The following is a 21,236-nucleotide window of genomic DNA, read 5'->3' as shown; positions in this document are numbered from 1 at the left end:
CACTGGAGCTGTTTTCAATGACATTTGTTAGATACTTGTTTTAAGATCTCACTGTCTTGTCACCATCTAGGCTTCCTCTGCCTGTGTGCTTAATTGTTCAGTCATGTCCGACTCTTTTTGACCTCATGGGCTGCAGGCTCCTCTGTGATCTTTCAGGCAAGAATATTGGAGTGGGTCGCCATTTACCCCTCCAGGGGAATCTTCCAGACCCAGGGATTGAACCCATATCTCCTGTGTCTCCTGCACTGCAAGCAGATTCTTTACCTGCTGAGCCATCATCAGCTTGTTTTGGAAATGACGAGCTAGTGGAGCTCTAACAGGGAATGATGATTCATGTATTAAATGACCCCAATGTCTTTATGGAAAACTTTAAGAATAAACGACAACTTACCTTCAAAGCTTTTAGCTACTTCTAAAAAACAAAAGTTCTACTCTTAGTAACATAGCTGAAGCTTCCAGTTTAGAGAAAATCATGCCCAGAGCTGCAGCAAAGACTTTGGAGAAATATTAGCCCAAAAGTTCTTTAGCCTGGCTTGTGAATTTAGATTCTAGAATTCCTTCTTTAAAAGAAGTTTTTAAAATTTTTCTTTATTTATGTTTGGCTGTGCTGGGCCTTCACTGCCCCTTGCAGGCTTTCTCTAGTTGTGATGAGTATGGGCTGCTCTCTATCGTAGGGTTCAGGCTTCTCATTTCAGTGGCTTCTCTTGTTGCAGAGCATGGCTCTAAGGTGCACGGGCTCAGTAGTTGCGGCACACACGCTTAGTTGTCCCGTGGCAAGTGGCATCTTCCCAGACCAGGGATCGAACCTGTGGCCCCTGCATTGGCAGGCAGACTCTTAAGCACTAGACCACAGGGAAGTCCTGGCCTTTAAGATTCCTAACATAAAGTATTTCATTTAAATTAAGAAGTCAGATTACCTTGACAATATCATTAAATCATATAATAATTTATTCTAAGGGTTTTTACAAAATACTTTATGAAAATTATACATACATAGGAAGGACAGTATAATTTAACAATTTACATTCTAATTAAAACTTTATCGCAAATCATCTTTGTGACCACTCTCATGCTGCTTCAGATAGTAGAGTTGTAAGAAAAACAGAATCTTATATATGCAAAGTTTTTGTTCTTTGTTTTATTTATGGGTACCCTATTATAAAATACAGGCTTGGAACTTAGGAGAAAATTAAGCCAAAAACTTAATTTCACCTATGGCCAGTGGGTGGCACCAAAGCACATAAGACTTTAAACATTGGGAAAAGGGGCCACTTCTCAAAGCAAAAATACATGCAGTGAATTCAGTCTCATTGTCCTAACATGGAATTCCATATTTCAATAGAGACTACAGAGTGAATAGTTTTCTTATGAACAAATTCTTTATCTTCACGATATTCTAATTTCTTTTCCCTCCTGCTCATAGGAATATCTTTGAGTCACTCTTCAACAACCAACATTTTTTCAATTCCTGCAAGGGTTTTCAGTGATCAAGTGGGAGGCCTTCCTAACCCTTTTGTGATTTGAAACACATGATAGCAAACTGGAAACTTTTGCTTATTAACAACATTTAATATTTTTTGGCAGCTTTTTCTTTGAAGCAGCAGCAATGCTTTGATTTTCTTAGCTTTCTCAAACATCTTCTTTTAACGTTGCAGTCACAAACTAAGTTACACATTTTGCTATTATTTAAGTTTTTTTAGTCCTTGTAACCAAAGAAGCATGTGCAGGTTGACTTTAACATGCTATGTGGCATTTGTTCCAGGCAACAGATAGAAAGTGAGGATCTCTGCCTACAAGATCGGATTCCACCTGTCTGGTGGTTTTCAGTGGAGGAGCCCATGGACTTTGGCTTCACTTGGAAATCTTGGCAATCAACAGCATTCGGAGAGGCAGGATTGCTTCAATCCAAGTGTTGGGAGACTTCACCATCTTTTCCCAGAGAGCCACTTCCTCTGAAGTAGAGTCCATCCAATCCACTTCAGTACCATAGCTTTTACCTGGACAAAAAAGGGAAGCTTTGCATTTAGAAAGGAATAGTTCATTGGGAAAAACTGAGCCATTCCCCAATTATAATCACCAATGGAGACAGCTAGGAAGAGTTTTAACATCACCAGTAGGGCTGGGACTCAACAGAAGACAAGATCTGTTTAATCATACGAGATGTCTGATAATGGAACTCTCCACAATAGGGATTATTCTCATTATTCTCAGAGTAATAACTTCTCTTCTTGACCATATAAAATGCAGATGAAAATCTATCAGGTGTATAATGGAACAGCAAGGAAGATTCCAGCATTAGGTTGAAAGCAACAGTAGGTGATCTCTAAGAAAGTGTTGTTTACAGCTTTAGTGTCTAACACACTCAATTTTGAATCTTGGTTCTGTCACTTATTAGCTCTGTTTCTTAATTTCTTGAAACATCAGTGTCTCTGGGCATAACATTAGAAATAACTCATAGAACTTCTGTGAGGATCAAAGCACTCGGTACAGTGACCAGTGCTCCATAAATGTTAGCTGCTATTATTATGCAAAGCACACGTTTAGCCATGAAGGGCCATAAACGGTTTTTCAGGAAAGGGTAGTGATGAAGGCTTTTCTGGTGTCCACCACAATAACTTAAGCTCTGTGTGGACAAACACAGCATCCTGATAGTCTTCATATCTAGAGTCCCTGGCACGCAGCTTGACATTCCTTTACTGATTCATTTCACCACACTTAACAGAAATAGAGTACATGTCTTCATTAGGATGAAGCAAACCAACCAACCTCTAGTGTCTCCAGAGGCATTAGACTCACGGAAAATTAAAAATGTAACACGCTACCTGTTCCAAAGCCAATCCGAAGACCTCCCAGAAACTGGTTGGTTAATTTGTAATGGTCCCAGACAGTGAGCTCTACACAGGCTTCAGTCAGATCCTCAGGCCTGAACCCATCATAGACCATGGTGTGGTTGAAGACAGGGTTGGTGGTTTTCCCCACAGCTCTCGTCTTCTGGCGACTTTTCCTACTTGTGTCTGGAAGGATGGTACTGCAAAAGGAAACATTCCCGTGAAAGCATGTGAGTAAGACAGCAAACTCTCATGCTTTTAGTGTGCTTCAGCTACTGAGGACTGGCAAGAAGCAACGGAAGAAAAAAAGAACACAGAGAGATGGTAATGGTGGGCATTCTGCTGGCAAGATCATGCACTAGAGTGGACCAGACTTGCTTTGAGGAAGTCCTGACTCTGCTACTTATTGGCTGTGTACTGTGGGAAATTGACTTAACTTCTCAGACACTTGCTTACTCATCTATGAAATGGGAATGGTGATGCCTACCTCATAAGGTCAATATTAGAATTACAGATTAAGCAAACAACTTAGTTCAGTACCTGTATTTAGCATTTACTATGTAGCAACTGTTTGAGGATTCCTCTAAATCTACTCCTGATTATCTGTGAGAGCCTAAGAAACTAGTCTTGTACAGAATTGAAAAAGAAAAGAAACCTCTCCAATTCCCTAGATTTGACTTTGGGAATAAATTATATTACATATTTGTGATTATTTACATATAATTTATGGTAATAATTGAAATTAATTTACCCTACCATGCCTTTTGTAAAGGCAAGAAGGGTTGGACCTAGTCCTGGAATGGGAGATTGACCTCAGCTGAAAAGCTTACCAGTTGACATCTATGAAGAATATGTATAGGGAAAACCCTAAATAATGTCACATAAATTTAAGTAGCTATAACTCGTCTTCTGATAAAATCTATATAGATAAAATTAGTTAGAGTCAGGACAGCACACTAACATCTGTTTAGTTACTATTTTCTAGATGCCAGGCATTTACAGTATAACTGAGAAAAAGGTTTGCAACTTAAAAACCCAAATTGTTTCAAGCTCTTATAAGCTAATTATTAGTGTGGACCTGTTTATCAAATAACTTCCAGATATTCACAGGCTGACGCAAAAGGCTTTTTTGCAAATGGGCCACAATACAGATGTTCGACAAATGATACAAGGGGTGTGGTATCACCATTAGCCATTTCATAAACTCTTTGGTACTGAATATTATCCTCGCCAGCAGATGTACCTCCTATTGTATATATTCCCTCTTAAACTAAATGGAGCCTTGCAGGGGGTTCATGTCAGAGATCCTTCTAGCTTGTGTCACCACTGTCTCAAATTATTTCATTTATACTATGAATGATGAACTTCAGCATCATAGTTACAGAAAATTAAAATCAATTGGCAAAGGCCAGCCTATTGTGGAACTGAGGGAGGCAGAATTATCGATGCTGGTACCATTTAACAAAAGAATTTAGATGGCTGCCCCTTAGCAGTGGTAGATCGAGGCATTCCTTCACCCAGATGTGCACTTCTCCAGTTGTAGGAAGTTTTTTACCTATAACAGAAAAAGAGAGAGAAAATGAAATTCCACTGCCTTTCCTCTCTTGGCAGTACTGCCTCCCAAGATGCCAATCTAAAAATGGTCTGGCATAGCGACGTGACTGAGTGCTTGATGATATGATCCTAAATGATTATATCTATTCTTAATTACATCTTTCGTAGTCTGGCTGTATTGAGCTCAGGGAGCTCTATAAAAATAATTTATTGCAAGTACAGTATATTACATCATTGTTTCTGGGTCTTGCTTGGTTCAACAAAATCAATTATAGATATTAGGTGTGTGAATCATCCATCTATAGTTATGTTCAAAACTACTCAGTGAGATGCATGTACTTTTCAAATATTAATACCATTATCAATCAGTGCTCATAGGAGGCATTTAAACAAATTTGAGTATGAAGTAACCAAAACAGGTACTGGTTTAGGTATAGTCACTCTTGTTAAAAGTAGTTATGCATTTTATAGGAGTATTGTATAGACACATGTAACAGCCAATATTATAGAAGGGGAATTGCTGAGAAGTTGGCCTTAGTCTGAAGTTTCTATACAGGTTGGGTGCACATGGATGGAGGGAAAAAAGTGAAAGTGTTAATCTCTCAGTTGTATCCGACTCTTTGCGACCCCATGTTTTTCTGGATGGGTGAACCCAATCTGTCAACCAATCAGTGTTATGCCCCGTGCTAGGAATGTTGTTGGATATACAAGGAATCCAAGAAATCTATGTGCTTGGGAAATGTTTACAGGTAAGCTAGAGACAGAAACTCAATAAAAGCAGTGAAATGTAATATAGAATGAAATGCCAAGTTATTACTGTGATGATCTAGAAGATGATGTGATCAGTGAGGGTAAATGCATTCAGGAAAAGCTTTGCGGAGGAGATGGGATTTCATCTAAAGACTTGAATAGGTTTAGGGGAAGAGGAAGCCATTCCAGGGAGAAAAAACTATTACAGGAGCAAAAACTCAGACAAGCTGGAGTCCATCACATGTGGGTCTCCTGCCCTTCCCCCAGCAAAAAGTAATCACGGGGAAAATGGGAAATGAGACTAGCAGAATCTCTATGTATGTTGACCATACATGATAGGATACAGATTATATAGGGAAGAATCTGTCTTTTAAAAGGATCCAGATGTAACAAGATGGCAGTTTGGGTGCCATGTGGCCTAAAGATATGTTTTGCTTGTCCTCTCTCTCTTTTTTTTAAGCTGAATTGGAATGCCTTTCTTTATTTAGTCACTGCCCCCACCATCATTTCTGTCATCCCACTACCTTCAAGAAACATTTATTTCTATTTATTTATCTGTTTGGCTGTGCTGGGTCTTAGGTGCAGCATTCACGCTCTCTAGTTGTGCCATGCAAACTTTTAGTTGGTCACGTGGGGTCTAGTTCCCTAAGCAGGGATCGAACCCTGGCCCCCGGCATTGGGAGCACAGAAGCTTAGCCACTGGACTACCATGGATGTCCCTCATATGAATTCTTAAGGAGAATAACTTAGGGAACTGTATGAGAAATGAGAGAGGGGTTAGCACTCATTTCCCAGCAATCTCTTGCTCCTTAACTGTGCTGGAGACCTGAGGCTCTAACATCAAGGATGCAATGTAGTAATTTTGAAGAAAAAACTTTCTACTTTAATGAGACCTTGAGAGTAGAGGACAAATGAGCTCTAATCTCTTAGGGGCTTAATATGAATCCTTTTAATTTCCACCTGTGGGGGGTAAAAACTACTCCAGTTCCATTTGCATCACAGCACTACACAGGAAAAGCCATTTACACTGTGTAGATACGAACTTTGGGGAGAGTGAGGCCAAAGTTAAAACAAGGGCTGTAAACTGGGCTGAGAGAAAAATGAGTATTTTTCTCAAAGAAACAGAAAAAATATAATGGTGGTTACCAGGAAGGGGATCTTGGAAGGAAGGGCAAGAGAAGAGTTGTGGTTTAATGGGTATAGAGTTTCAGACGTACAAGATGAAAAAGTCCAGAGACATGCTTCACATTATTGCAAAGATACTTAACACTGCTAATGGGCTTCCCAGGAGGTACAGTAGTAAAGAATCTACCTGTCAGTGCAGGAGATGAGGGTTCAGTCCCTGGGTCAGGAAGATCCCCTGGAGGAGATGACAACCCACCCAGTGTTCTTGCCTGGAGAATCACACAGACAGAGGAGTCTGGCAGAGTCCATGGGGTCGCAAAGAATCGAACACAACTGAGCGAGCATGCAACAACCACAACCAATCGCACACTTAAATATGGTTAAGAAAAATTTTATGTTATGTGGTTTTGTTTTTTTTATATTATGTGTTTTGACCACAATTAAAAATAAAGAAAATTTTCTAGTTTACAAGTATGGATTGACTCATTTGGATCCTTACTAAGTAAGTTAATTTAGTTCTTCACCTTTGAAAATTAAAAAAAAACCAACATAGAAATCAAAGAAATCCTTGGAGAGGGGAAGGCTAAGGTAAGGCCATAAATCTGGACAGAAAACCAGTACATACCAGGCATTGGCTCTGGGACATACTGGAGAGCCAACTTCATCTCACCTCTGTTTTCTGCTTCAAGGGGAACTGGTGCTGTCTGGAAAATGAAGGCAAGTCAGCAGGTGTGAAACAAAAACCATTCACCCCGTGTGTTGGTGCTCTGCTACAGAGCCATATCTGCCTCATTTCTGAGCTTAGGTATCATTCATGAGTGCCCTGGATTGAAATTTCCCTCCCCATCACAGATGGACTGTTGCTTTGATATCTGGGAAGGCTACACTGTGTATCCTGGAAAACTCTGCAGGGTACCCAGAACACATTTTAAGTCCTTCAGTTCAGAGAAATCAGAATGGGTTTCTTGCAGATGGGAAAGGTGTTCTGAAATGCTTAGATTTTTATAAAAATACGTACATTTTTGCTAGTGATCCAGCCACTGCATAAAACAACTTATCTGTATTTTCTTTATTTAAAGAAGTAGAAAGAGCCAGGGTATGGGTGGGGGACTAATAATACATTTTCATAGCTGCATTAACCTAATTATTTTAGACCAGATGAGGAGATGCCTGTAAGAATAACAAAAGCTGAACAATCATTTTACAATATAAAATGTACAATGTATGTTACGTATGCCCACAGCTGATTCAGGTCAATGTGAGAAATCTAGATGCAGGTCAGGAAGCAACAGTCAGAACTGGACATGGAACAACAGACTGGTTCCAAATAGGAAAAGGAGTAGGTCAAGGCTGTATATTGTCACCCTGCTTATTTAACTTATATGCAGAGTACATCATGAGAAATGCTGGACTGGAAGAAACACAAGCTGGAATCAAGATTGCCAGGAGAAATATCAATCACCTCAGATATGCAAATGACATCACCCTTATGGCAGAAAGTAAAGAGGAACTAAAAAGCCTCTGGATGAAAATGAAAGTGGAGAGTGAAAAAGTTGGCTTAAAGCTCAACATTCAGAAAATGAAGATCAAGGCATCCGGTCCCATCACTTCATGGGAAATAGATGGGGAAACAGTGGAAACAGTGTCAGACTTTATTTTGGGGGGCTCCAAAATCACTGCAGATGGTGATTGCAGTCATGAAATTAAAAGACGCTTACTCCTTGGAAGAAAAGTTATGACCAACCAAGCATTTTCAAAAGCAGAGACATTACTTTGCCGACTAAGGTCCGTCTGTCTAGTCAAGGCTATGGTTTTCCATTGGTCATGTATGGATGTGAGAGTTGGACTGTGAAGAAGGCTGAGTGCTGAAGAATTGATGCTTTTGAACTGTGGTGTTGGAGAAGACTCTTGAGAGTCCCTTGGACTGCAAGGAGACCCAACCAGTCCATTCTGAAGGAGATCAGCCCTGGGATTTCTTTGGAAGGAATGATGCTAAAGCTGAAGCTCCAGTACTTTGGCCACCTCACGCAGAGTTGACTCATTGGAAAAGACTCTGATGCTGGGAGGGATTGGGGGCAGGAGGAGAAGGGGACGACAGAGGATGAGATGGCTGGATGGCATCACCGACTCAATGGACGTGAGTCTGAGTGAACTCCGGGGGTTGGTGATGGACAGGGAGGCCTGGCGTGCTGCGATTCATGGGGTTGCAAAGAGTCAGACACGACTGAGCAACTGAACTGAACTGAACTGATGGCAAAAACCACCGCAATATTGTAAAGTAATTAGCCTCCAATTAAAATAAATAAATAAAATTTTTTAAATGTGTATTTATTATAGAACAGGTGGTTTTCCTTTCAAATTCTGATCTTTTAGAGCCTTATTGCCAAAACGGGGCTATATGTCAGAAACAACAGAAGGAAGCTAAAAACGAGACGCTTTTGACAACTTCTGAGAAATTCTTAACTAGCAAATCTTGGGTAGACCTACAAATAAGAGCTTCAGGTGACCTTAATGTGGTATTTTGGAACCATTCCTTAAGTAGAATGGCTCTACTGTATAGATACTTAACAGTTTGTATAAATTGTATGTATCATACTAACCCTCACATTGAGAACAACAACAACAACAAACTTGATTAAACAAATCTATTTGAAGGTGCTGAAGAATTATTAAGATAGATAGGGTTCAAATGGATAAGCTGTTGTAGCCTGAAATTCTTTCTTTCCACTTCAAGGCATTAGCTGCATTGTGAGGAGTGCTGACTAGCACTACTTAGCAGAAAGAGGCTAAGAAGCTGAGCACAGCCTCTCACAGGGCTGGGGAGGCAAAAGTTGGCTAGCTAAGGAGAGATGGTCTCAGAAAACACTCTAGACCAATAGTTTTCAAAGTATGGTCCCCAGGCCGGCAGTATCAGCAATGCCTGAGAATTTGTTAGAAATGCATATTTGGGGCCAGGTTGGATACATGCTAAAATCTGCAAACTACTACCTAGGTTTTCAGCTGGAGCCCATGAAAGACCACAGCCTAGAAACACGGGCAAAGAAAAATGAGATCAGACCACGTGAAAGCTGAACCCCAGCTTCTCGTCAGTTCATTACCAGGCTAGATTGAGGCAGTGCATCCTTTCTCTGTGGGTCAAATGCAAAAGTAAACCCTCTCAAATTATCCCTAGAATTTTTCATTTTATGCAGTGTCCAGCATGCAATAAAAAAAATGAACAGGCATACCAGAACAAAGGGCCAAATGACCAAACAATAGAAATTAGATGAGACTCACAAATGTTTAAGATATAGGAGTTTTCAGATACATACTTTGAGTAACTTTGATTAATGTGAAGATAAAGAATTGTAGCAGAGAAATAGAATCTATAAAAAAGAGTCAAGTGAAAATATAAATCTGAAAGTATAATAACTGAGGACCCATAGATATCCATCTAGATATTAGATACTAGATTAGACACAGCAGATAAGAAAATTTTTGAACTAAAAGATAGGTTAGCAGAAACTAGCCAGCCCAAAGAATAGGTAGGGGAAGAAAGACTACACAACATGGAAAGGAGCCTAAGAGATTTATTGGACAGAGTGAAAAAACATGACGATCCCAAACAATGGATAAGCATTCTGAACGAAAATGGAATCTTACAGCAGCTCTCTCCTGAATCCCAGGCCCTAAACCACCAAACCAAACAAAAAGTTCCAAACTTACCTTCCGCTTTAGAGGGTACCACTTCAATTGTTTATTCTGTTTGTTGTCCCAGTCCCAAGTTTCCAAATCAAGTTCCACTTCCCCTAGAAAACTATTGCGCTTAAATGTATCTCGATGCCAAACAGACACGTTCAGCTTCTGTGTCTTTAAGGTTTGCTTGTCGATTTTATACTGCAGTTCAAAGAAGGAAATTAAAGGGGTAAATAACATTATTTTAGGCCAAAGTTATGACATAGAGGTGAAGATAAAGTCCTCTGTGTAGATCAGATTTTCTCATCTGTTAGGTTTCAAGTCTCAAAAATACTGCAAAGTCATCTTATTCTAAGTGTCTTGTTTCAAAGAGCTAACATCCATCTTTCACAAAAGCTGATTTTTCTTTCCCTCTCTGGAAAAGCAAATCATGGCTCAAGTATCATAGTTGGTAATAGCTCTCTAAAAACAAAAGCCAATTATTCAGTTTTTACTGGATGTTTTTACTTCTAACTAGATATAACAGGAATCCAATTCAGTCTAAAAATACAAATGAAGCTTAACCCAATGGCCTGTTTTCTCCCTGAGGACAAGGTATTTTTTTTAATAGACTAATTGTTAGAGCAGTTCAGGATTTGCACAAAATTGAAAAGAAAGTACAGAAGTGTTCCCATATTTCACCTGCTCCATATATATACAATCTCTCCAATCACTGATATTCGGCAAGGGCAAAATATTTTTCAAGAAAAGATCGACCTGTTTTTTGCTTTTTGGGGGGCATCCTAACAGTGTTAATCTGAAATGTAGTCAATTCTTGATTATATATAATTATGGAAGGGATGATAGTCTTTCTAATCTAAAAATAATCTCTACTTGGCTTTATGATATACTACTTGAATGTCCATTCTGGTTGTAGTAGACTTGCTTTTCTCCGAGTTTACCATTTAAATGAGCTGGCTTTTCCTGAGTTTGTGGTTCAAGTAGATGACCTAGAAATAGCAAGGGTGCTGAGGTATATCACAGTCAAACTGTAATTAAAAACTTGCTACAGAAAATCTATAGACAATTCATTCACCCATGGATAACTGAGGATTAATTTAATGCAGCTCTTTTTTTCAGAGGATAACCAAATACTTGGACAGAATTTTCAGAAAGAGAATGAATAATACTTCTCACATTTGTTGTTTTAAATAATCTGTTGCCCATGACTAAGGCAGCATGAGACAGTTTGCAGGAAGACAGAACATGGGCATCTGAGCGAGGCATATTCTCCACTCCTCTATCCAGCCATCGTTCCTTCCAACAAACATTTTCAAAGTACCTATCCCAGACACTATACTAAGAGTCAGCATTTACTAAGTGTTTAATGCATACTCTGCATACTGATGGTGATGGACAGGGAGGCCTAGCGTGCTGTGATTCATGGGGTCACAAAGAGTCGGATACGACTGAGTGACTGAACTGAACTGAACTGAATTCATACTATACTATGGACTTCCCTATACCTCAGCTGGTAAAGAATCTGCCTACAGTGCAGGAGACCTGGGTTCGATCCCTGGGTTGGGAAGATCCCCTGGAGAAGGAGATGGTAACCCACTCCAGTATCCTTGCCTGAAGAAAACCATGGACAGAGGAGCCTGGAGGGCTACAGTCCATGGGGTCACAAAGAGTCAGACATGACTAAGTGACTAACACACACTAATGCATATTTATCACTTTACACATATTAACTCTTTTAACGTTCACAACTACTGAAGTAGGTAGGCACTATTCTTTATTATAAATTAATTTTAAAAACTTTTTGGCCACATCATGCAGCAGGAAGGATCTTAGTTCCTACGAAGGACTGAACCTGTGGTCCCTGCAATGGAGGCTCAGATTCTTAACCACTGAACTGCTGGGGAACCAGCAGGCTCCTCCGTCCATGGGATTCTCCAGGCAAGAATACTGGAGTGGGTTGCCATTTCCTTCTCCAGGGGACCTTCCCCACCCAGGGATCGAACCCTGGTCTCCTGCATTAGAGGCAGACACTTTAACCTCTTAGCCACCAGGGAAGAGCAGGGAAGTCCCAGACAGGTACTATTCTTATTTCCCATTTGCAGATCTAACGTGCAGATGGGTTAAGTCATTTGCACAAGGTATGCAGTTTATAAGCAACCTAGAGTTGATCCCTGCTCTTGTGGAATTTACAATTAAACCAGCAGTTAAAGTGCTGAATGTCAGCACCACCTATTGTGAAATAAAGAGACTGAGGCAGCAGACAGCAGGGAAACTTAGGAGTTAAGGACAACCTCTCACAGGAAGAGGCATTTCAGGCTGTGGGAAGTAGTTAGGGACAGCATGTGGGGAAGAACATCCCAGTTTGAAGGAAGAGAAAGTCCCAGCAGAGTGAGAGACTGTAATTCCTCCAAAGAACAGAAAGGAATCAGAGTAACCTGAAAAAAGACGATGAAAGTAGAAGGATGAGGCCAGAGCTCAGGTTCTCAAGGGAGGGGTATGCATGTTAAGATGGCGGGCTTGACCTAAAGGCTAATGGGAGTCCTCCAAGATTTTAAGCAGAGAAATAACACGATCAGAATTGGGCTTTTATAAGATTGTTTTGGCTGCAGTGCTCAACTTTATCATCTGTGTATCCAGTTTCCTTTATTTCCCTAAGCTTCCTTTGCCTCATCTGTGAGATACAGATAATAATAACCCCTGGCAGAGTACGGAGGGAGTGCATGAGACAAGGCATCCAACAGTCATGGTGTATCATCTCATACAAAGCAGATTCTCAGAAAGTGGTTATTCATTTCCTTCTCTCTTGGGGACTGACTTCCTCTGCAGAGATACTACCCAAGATCACATGGCCTTTTAAATGCACAGGTCACCATTGGGGATTTTCCTAGATAGAGAGGTCGTAGGTACCCGCAGTATCTCATTATACACAGGATTCAAAGTTTTCTTCACTACTAGTGTTTTCTTCTTGCCCATTTTGCCTTTGTCTGGTAATAGGTAAGTCTTTACGTATCTAAAAAGAGAATTGAACAGACAAGAAGGTCAGAGAAAATAAAAGTGACATGTCTACCTGTACTTTTAAAAATGCATTCGAAATTGATAGGAATAATTATTTCATGACACTAGCGAAAGTAGTATATAATAAATGCTCTCATCAACACCTTTATGCTTAAACTTTTAAGGGATTTCAGTGGAATGGATCATTTTAAATTGTTCTGAAGATTTTTAAGGGATAGTCCCTGAATTCCTTTTTTCCTTTGACCTTAACTAATGTAGGGCAGGAGAAGACAACTGACCTCTAATGTGATGCTTAATTTCATTGGCTAGTGTCCTATTAAGAAAAGGCTTTGATGTTTGCAGAATTAAAAAAGACTGTCTTTTGAAAGAAAAATCTTGGTACATAGCAATCAGGCCATATTCAGTGTAAAACAGAAAAAAAAAAAAAAAAAAGGAAAAAGAAAAGCTATTGGGCCCCGCTGCTTTTATAACAAAAACAAAGGGTTGGGCTTATGCTAGAAAAATTATTAAGAATCAGACTTCTGCAAAGGGGTAAGTGGGGACTGTCATTCAACTTTTATAACTGAACTGAAATGCCATTAAACCTGTGATTTCAAAAATGAATTGATAATCCCCCCTAAAGTTCCACAGAATATAATTTAAATGTGGAAACTACCTTATTCTAGAATCTTAACTATCTCTGCATCACTGAGCACTATAAAGTATGCCTAACACGTCCCTCCTTTTAGAGAAAGTCTAAAAGTGTGTGCAGAGAGGGGGCTCAAGTCTCACTCATCCTGCTGCTATAAATAGACAGAGCTTGTCTTCCCTATCCTTTGTTTCCTTATCGGTAAAAAAGAAGGAATCAGGGCAAGTTGACCTCAAAGGTTCCTTCCAACTTGAAATGCTTTGTGTTTCCCTGACATTCTTATAATTTAGTAAGTTTGGCGAATGAATCTATAAACAGCATTTTTCCCCAACTCTTTTTTCACCCCCCCAAATCCCGTTTTTTTCCCTGAACATTCCTTTTCAACACAGTCACACACATACCTTCCCTTCAATTTCTTTCTTTCTTTCCCAATTTTTACAAGAGTAACTAAGAGGAAATAGCGACTCCAGAATGTACTTACGGGTCCGAACGCTGTTTCTTAACATCCGCTGCTGCTAAGTCTTTACACTGGGCCACAAAGACATGCAACTCCTTCAGTGAGTCCACGTAGTCGATGGCAAACTGGATGCTTCCTTTCACTTCCAGATTGCCAAAGTCTCCACTATAAACACTCATCACACTGCCGCTGACCTGAAAACGCCAGGAAACACATGGTGTCTGTCTCTGACTCACTCTCGAATCCAGTGCAAGGATTACGTGGGTGTAATCTTTGCTTGCCATTATTTCTCTACTTTGCATATAAAAGCAGCTAATTTAATGTGGCATTAAAAAAGCATACCAACACAGACAACCTGACATGATATACATGACATGATGACTGGTGTTTAACAAACACTGCCTGAAAGAGACATAGATGAAAAGTATGAAATGCAAAGTTATTTAGATGCTGACTCATTTCAAACCAGGGTGATTTTATAGTAGGGGGCACTCAGAGTCCCATTTTTAGGCATGCTTAGAATTTAAAATGTTAAATAAAGAGGATGTGAGAAACCCCAGGGCACACAAATCACAGTGACACATTGCTCTATCAAATTTCCAAGGCACTAAAAAGGAATTTTACTATGTTACCCATCCACTGACTCTAAGAAAATGCTTACTGAGCCATACACTTTTAGAGGTCAGGAAGGGTAGAAAATGGATGATTGATGAAGGAAGTTTAAAGCCTTCCCAAGGCCATACATTTGATTGTTATCAGCAGAAATTCAATTTAAATAGATTTTTTTTAAAGAGTTTGAAAAATGCAAGGCCAGTAAGAATTTAAGCACAGATTTATCATTCATTTAGCATATCTGATGAGATCTGTGCATGTATATACAGATCATAGATATTTGGATAAATGTATATGGATATATTTACAAATATATATATTTCTATATACATGCTACATGCACACACAAAACTATCTCACTTCTATATAAAGTCAAATTCTCCAAATCAAATCTAAGTAACTATACTTAGGGAGCTTCCTTTGGAAAATCCCATTCTGAATCCTTCCATGAGGCAAAGAATCACCTTTCCTTTTAATGTGAATCAGTACTTTTAGTCGTCAGAATAAATGACTTGCTAAAAGAGGTACAATTCTATATCTGCAAAGAGTACATAAAATCATATCTGATAAAAGCAGACTTTGTAATAGGTACCCCATTCGCCACACAGAGAAGTTTAGTGGTTCATCTTGTCGGTAATTTAGGTTTATTTTTGAAGTACGTAACATCCAAAACAAACCGTATTTGTTTATCTTGGATATGAACTGTCTTGTGATTTAAAAAAGAGAAGAAAGGAAGATGTAGCTAGCCAGAAGCTAATTGTGGGTTAGATAAAAAACAAAACTCTCACGCCCCTGGAATCTAAGAAATATAACAAAAGGCCATTTTACAGGAGCAGGAGCATGGCAGAGCAAGGTTGGCAGAAGCAGAGGGATATTAACACAAAGCCTTTGTTTACATACAGAAGACAAGGACGTCATGCCAGAGGAGCTGCTAAGATTGGTTAAAGAGCTTGGGCTCTTCTTGTGTCTGCTGAGCTGGTAACTGCCTTCTGATGCTGTATCTGTCTCTCTGTCATCACTCTACAAAACATCATATAATACACACAAAATTCAAATTCAGAAAGAGTCAAGATCAAGATCTTAGTTTAGATAAAGATAATAGCTTGGTATCCCACTCATGTATGACGTTTTCCAAGGTCAAAGGACAGCAGTGATAACTGCCAAGGAATGGGATTCAAATGGGGTGGGTGGTCTACCCAAGATCTCACTTAAGCAGGAGAGCAGTGTTTAGCTACTGAAATAGCAAAGTGATTTTTTTTCACCAGCAAGGTAGCCCCCAGGTGCTACAGCAGATAGCATATTGTGAGCTTTCTTGGCTTTCTCTTAATATTATACATTTATATTGCTTGGCAAACTTTTTTGCTACATATGAGAAATTATCTTTACCTAGACAATAAAAGGTCTAATATTTACTCTTAAATCATAAAATGTCATGCCTAATTCCTCTCAGTAACATAGACTTAACTTCCCTAAAAATCAAGTCTTTTACTTGAGACACTATTAAACTAGGGAAAACAATTCTAATCTGATCTGTGTTTCAAGATTTTCATATATGCATGTATGTGTATACACACACACATATATGTGAGCTGAACTGATACGTAATTTTAAACCACCTCTTAGGTATTCCTATAGAGTTACTGTGCTTATCTTTTTTGTTGCTACAGGGAGGTATATTGAATTATACATTCTACCCACACTGCATTTTAACAATTTTTTTTTAATGGCAGTAAGGTATTTATTTTAAATATGTCCCTGGAAATATTTACCTGGGTCAAGAAAGAAAAAGTGGTGATAATAAATTTTATTATATTCAGGTCTATAGTATATTAGATGGTAGCTTTAAGGGTCTGTGATTCAGAATGAGCTCCTTTTGGGGTTAGAGAGTTTATGGAGCAGTTCAGCGGCTCCTGGGGTTAGGGAAACACCTTTACAAAGGAGTGGTTAGTTCATGCCAACATATTCCAGGGCCATGCAATTACATGTCAATATAACAGATGCCAATCCTAATGCAGATTAAGAAAGGAGTTTAAAAATTATGATTTATGTGGATAAGAAAAGAATCTTTCCTCAAGGATGAAAAAATCCACACCTTTGTAATGTTTCTATTATCACACTCCCTCCCCACATGCTTAGAGACCATTTCCCTCTATCACAGCCATAATACATTCTACCTGGTACATCAGATCATTAGTGATTATTGGAAGGACAGGACCTTGTCTTGATGACTTGTAACACTGATTTTCACAAAGTTGGCACTCAACAAATGTGACTGATGGTAAGCCTCAAAGGGACAGTGGATGAAGAAGCAAAGTCTGATTTTATCCCACTTTCTTTAACATTCAGTCCAACCCCAAGTACTTTGAAAAGTAAAACAATACAGCTTAAATTGGCATCTCTGATCCACAGACTCAAACTATTTGGACTATCTTTTGTGTGGAGCAATGAGGCAGCAGGTTAAAACTGAAGGAAGGAGAAAAAATCAGCAACTGGTATCATTTGCCTCTCAAATTATTAGCTGTTTTATTCATATGACCAGCCAAGACCAAAGTACATCTACAGAGGTATAAAACTGCAGGAACTCTATCAGGTACCTATGCTGGCTTCTAGCTCATGAGCTTGTTTCAAAGAATGAGTGCTTCTCCAAAGCAACTATAATGTGGGCTGTTAAGCACATGCAGGGGTTGAATATTTTCTGATACAGTTCATGGAAGGCTCAGGTGTAGACAGAAGGGTTCCCAGGAGGTTGGGGAGGAGGGATGTAATTTGCATGTTTTCAGAGTTTCCTTACATTCCATCTACTAAGAGAAAGGATGAAGCTTTTATTTCATCATGAAAAATCAGACCAAAACTGCAAACAGCAACAGTAAGCACTGAGGTACTACGTGTCAGCACGGTGCTGTGTGTTTTCCCTGAATTATCTCACTGACTCCTTACAGTCTAATGAGTTAGGTACTAGGAAAGTGCTCAAGGAAGTTAAGGAAATTGTTCATAACCACATAGCAAATCAGCAGCATAACTAGGGGTGCGAGTGTCTAACATCAAATCTCAGACTCCTAATTACCTGATTGCACAACATGGAATCTTAGTTAAATCAAAGAACCTGAGTTAAAATCCTAGATCTACTTTTTAGTAGCTGTTGAATTTGGGGAAAGGCTCTGTGAGGCTCTTTCTTCTTGTATAAAATGGAAAAAATTGTACCTACCACATTTTGTTAGTAAGAGTTAAAGATATCAGAGTGCCTGGTACTTACTATGAATTAAATGAATAACAGATAATAGTCATGTTCTTATTTGAAACAGAAGGTATAGTAGTTAATTGCATGAAGGTCAGATGTAGATTCCACTCCTAGGTTCAGCCCCTTTCTAGCTGAGTGAGGTTGCCTGATCTCTCCTAATCTCAGTTTCCTCATCTGTAATAACTGGGGATAGTGATGGTGCCCACCTCCCAGGGTGTTTGGAGGATTAAATGAGATAATGTATATAAAGTGCTTACACCTGGTTGACATCCTTAAAGTTTTCCATGTCATTGATACTTTGTAATTTTAACATATGCTTTCAAGCTAGTCATGCTATCTAGACTAAGCTTTCACAAATGAACCGTACTCTAAACTACAGAGAAGTACATGCCAACATTTTTCTGCCTGGATTTCTTATTTTGAAACAAAAGTCACATTCCCTGTATGCAATCTGGCTTCACCACCAAAGAGTTACTGTATGAGTCAAATGAGATATGCCTTGCCTGGTTCCAGGACCAAAAACACTACATCTATTGATAGGAGAGGCAAAGGTCACCCCTGCTGCCTCTTAGGTCTCTGCTATGGCTTAATGCAAACACACCAACCTTGGCATAGCAAATCCACTTATTTGGTTCCATTTCTGGGAAGGTACAAAAGACAAACTTGCCTCATCTTGGAGAAATGCTGGAACAGACTTGCTCATCCTTTTGAGTTTGTCAGGGTGGGAAAACTGATTATCAGGCTGTGAAGACACTGTGGAAACTAAACAGCAGCATTTCCATTCAAAATTATCCTCACAATTGTCAGACAAACATAAGGCATAAGTTGAAAACACACTTTTTTCCATCTATGAACAGAGACGTTTTTGTAAAATGGTTAAAGGCACAGTAGTTCACATGCACAGGACTGTAAGGTAAGCAACATGCAATTTTCGTAAGTTATATAGAGAGAACTAGCAAGGAGTTGAACCAAACAGAATACAGAACTTAAAAACCACTAGGTTTTATTGAACTGGAGAACTGGATTTGAATTATACTGAAATATACTACTAACATGAATTGGTTTTAATTTATATTTTTTCACAGTAGATCTTTGAACCACAAGATCTGTACTTTATTGGTTCATCTCCTTGAGATATATTTTTTAACATGCTGCAGGCTGAAAAACTATTTCATTGAATAGCAAGGATCTTTGTACACAACTCAATTATAAAAGTGTCCTGGCTATTAATGTCTAAAAGGAGGCTGGATTCCTTGGTGACTGTTGGCATTACTGTAAGAGTATTTCTCCCTCAGAATCATAAGAGACTACGGTTTCAAAATTAATTATTTTCTGAAAATAGAAATTATTTAGCTATCTGTCAATCCAGATAACTTTCAACAGCGATATCCAAAGGTCACGTATGAATGACTCAGTTTAAGATACTCTAAGAATTTAATATGAAAATGTAGCACACGGTTTCTTTTTGATACAGTAAGTATATATGTGGAAGTCACAACATGATGATGAATTCTCTTCCTAGTATGTTTAGTTAGAAAACTTTTCTTCTTCTTAGTCTAAGAATGGGAGAAGGCACTGGCACCCCACTCCAGTACTCTTGCCTAGGAATCCCATGGACGGAGGAGCCTGGTGGGCTGCAGTCCATGGGGTCGCTAAGAGTTGGACACGACTGAGTGACTTCACTTTCACTTTTCACTTGCGTGCATTGGAGAAGGAAATGGCAACCCACTCTAGAGTTCTTGCCTGGAGAATCCCAGGGATGGCAGAGCCTGGTGGGCTGCCGTCTATGGGGTCGCACAGAGTTGGACATGACTGAAGCGACTTAGCAGCAGCAGCAGCAGCAGTCTAAGAATGACAACGTCTAAGCTTTTCTTATGGTGAATCAGAGCTTTTGTATTGAATGACTTAATATTTTTCAAGGTACTCAGAACAGTGCTTAGCACATATTAGGCTCTATATAAGTCTTTGCTAAACAAGTAAATATCTGATAGGAAATCTTTAAATTATCTTTTCCATGTGACATAAATATACTGACTTGACTTTCTCATTGCATAGATACAAGGAAAGCAGATAAATAAAAATCAAATTATATATCTACATATAACTCAAAAGGCTCAAGTTTAGCCCTAAATATTAGGCACATTTATCATTAAAAGAAATCTAATGAAGGAAAATGGAAAGTTGAACTATCAAATATTTGCTTATCACATAATAGCTCTCACCTAGTTTTAGGCTCACAAATGCATCAAAATATATTTATGGTGTCTCACAAGATGATAACCTGCTTTAATTACTTCCCATGGTGTGTATTTGAGTGACTTATACTGAAGTAGTATAAGATCAGGTCCTACAAGGGCAAAGGATAGCCCAATGAGTATGCAAAACTTTATTATAACATTGCTCTGTATTATTTTCAAAGTATATATTTACTACTCAAATGTAGTCAGTTTAGTAATATGTTTACTGGGCTTTAGTTATTTGTGTTTTGACCATGCATTTCTTTTTTTTTTTTTTTTTTATGGTAAGAACACACTCTTCACTAAAGAAAAGGAATAACCCCAGCCCAGGCATTAAAAGTCATCTTGGAAAATACCACAAAAAAAGAGAAATAATTTATCTAGAATTTAGCACTGATTAGCCTCTTTGCCTTGACAAAAAACTAAGCTAGTTAGGAAGTCACAAATGAAGACACAGGTATATAGGCATACATCATCCATGTCTATGCTTTGTTTTCACTTCTCAGACTAAATGTTGAATAAAACATACAAAGATAAACCAAGATGCCCAAACTTAAGTATCCAGTTGCCGGTTCAACAGCAACTGGAAAAGCCTCTTTACCCAACACCCCTGAGAGACAGAAGTCTTGTTGCCTCTGCGGCAGCCAGACAGAGAACACACACCAATGGCTGAAGCCTGGACAGCCTTATTTCCTAGGTAGTTCTTAAGAATTTGTCAGGTCATGTGCCAAGGCTCAGCGCCTTCATCTCTGGCAGGAGAACCTCATGAGCAGAGTTTCAGATTTCAGATGAGAAGTCACTGTTTTCAAGCATCAGCACTTTTCCTCTATCTTATGGCTCCTTCCTTTGGCAACGCTTCTCTTTAAGAACCATTAGCACATCCAGTGACTGTTGGGAAACTGTTATTAAAAATCCTATGGGCCGGTATGTGTATCTTCATCCCTCCAACACTTAGGATTTTGAAACCACCTCTGAAAAGGGATGCCAAGAAGACACACAAACATATCTGCATTCCTTGCTAGTCCCCACAAACCCCTTTTAATGCACTATTTGTACTCAAGATGATAGTCACAATTAAGAACAACAGTCTTAAGAGTGAACATAAAACACTGAATAA

General features: G+C 39.0%; 1 protein-coding gene across 33 annotated transcripts in view; it reads right to left on the bottom strand.

Moving 5' to 3' along the window:
• Positions 1-930: 930 nt before the first annotated feature.
• SYTL2 (synaptotagmin like 2) overlaps positions 931-21,236 on the bottom strand; it is a 121,651-nt gene continuing 101,345 nt past the window's right edge. For 21 of the 33 annotated variants that reach the window (XM_060403904.1, XM_060403907.1, XM_060403893.1 and 18 more), the window contains 9 exons: positions 18,550-18,644; positions 15,545-15,664; positions 14,057-14,226; positions 12,840-12,942; positions 9,963-10,133; positions 6,883-6,961; positions 4,284-4,383; positions 2,823-3,028; positions 931-1,997 (listed from right to left, as the gene is read on the bottom strand). In XM_060403904.1, the coding sequence (XP_060259887.1) occupies positions 1,852-1,997; positions 2,823-3,028; positions 4,284-4,383; positions 6,883-6,961; positions 9,963-10,133; positions 12,840-12,942; positions 14,057-14,226; positions 15,545-15,664; positions 18,550-18,644 (1,190 nt within the window). In that variant the 3' untranslated portion in view covers positions 931-1,851. The remainder of the gene's footprint in view (positions 1,998-2,822; positions 3,029-4,283; positions 4,384-6,882; positions 6,962-9,962; positions 10,134-12,839; positions 12,943-14,056; positions 14,227-15,544; positions 15,665-18,549; positions 18,645-21,236) is intronic. The other 12 variants (XM_060403898.1, XM_060403912.1, XM_060403911.1 and 9 more) reach the window with 2 other exon arrangements.

The sequence above is a fragment of the Ovis aries genome, chromosome 21, assembly GCF_016772045.2.
Source record: "Ovis aries strain OAR_USU_Benz2616 breed Rambouillet chromosome 21, ARS-UI_Ramb_v3.0, whole genome shotgun sequence".
NCBI lineage: Eukaryota > Metazoa > Chordata > Mammalia > Artiodactyla > Bovidae > Ovis > Ovis aries.
This window is presented reverse-complemented; position numbering and strand designations above follow the sequence as displayed.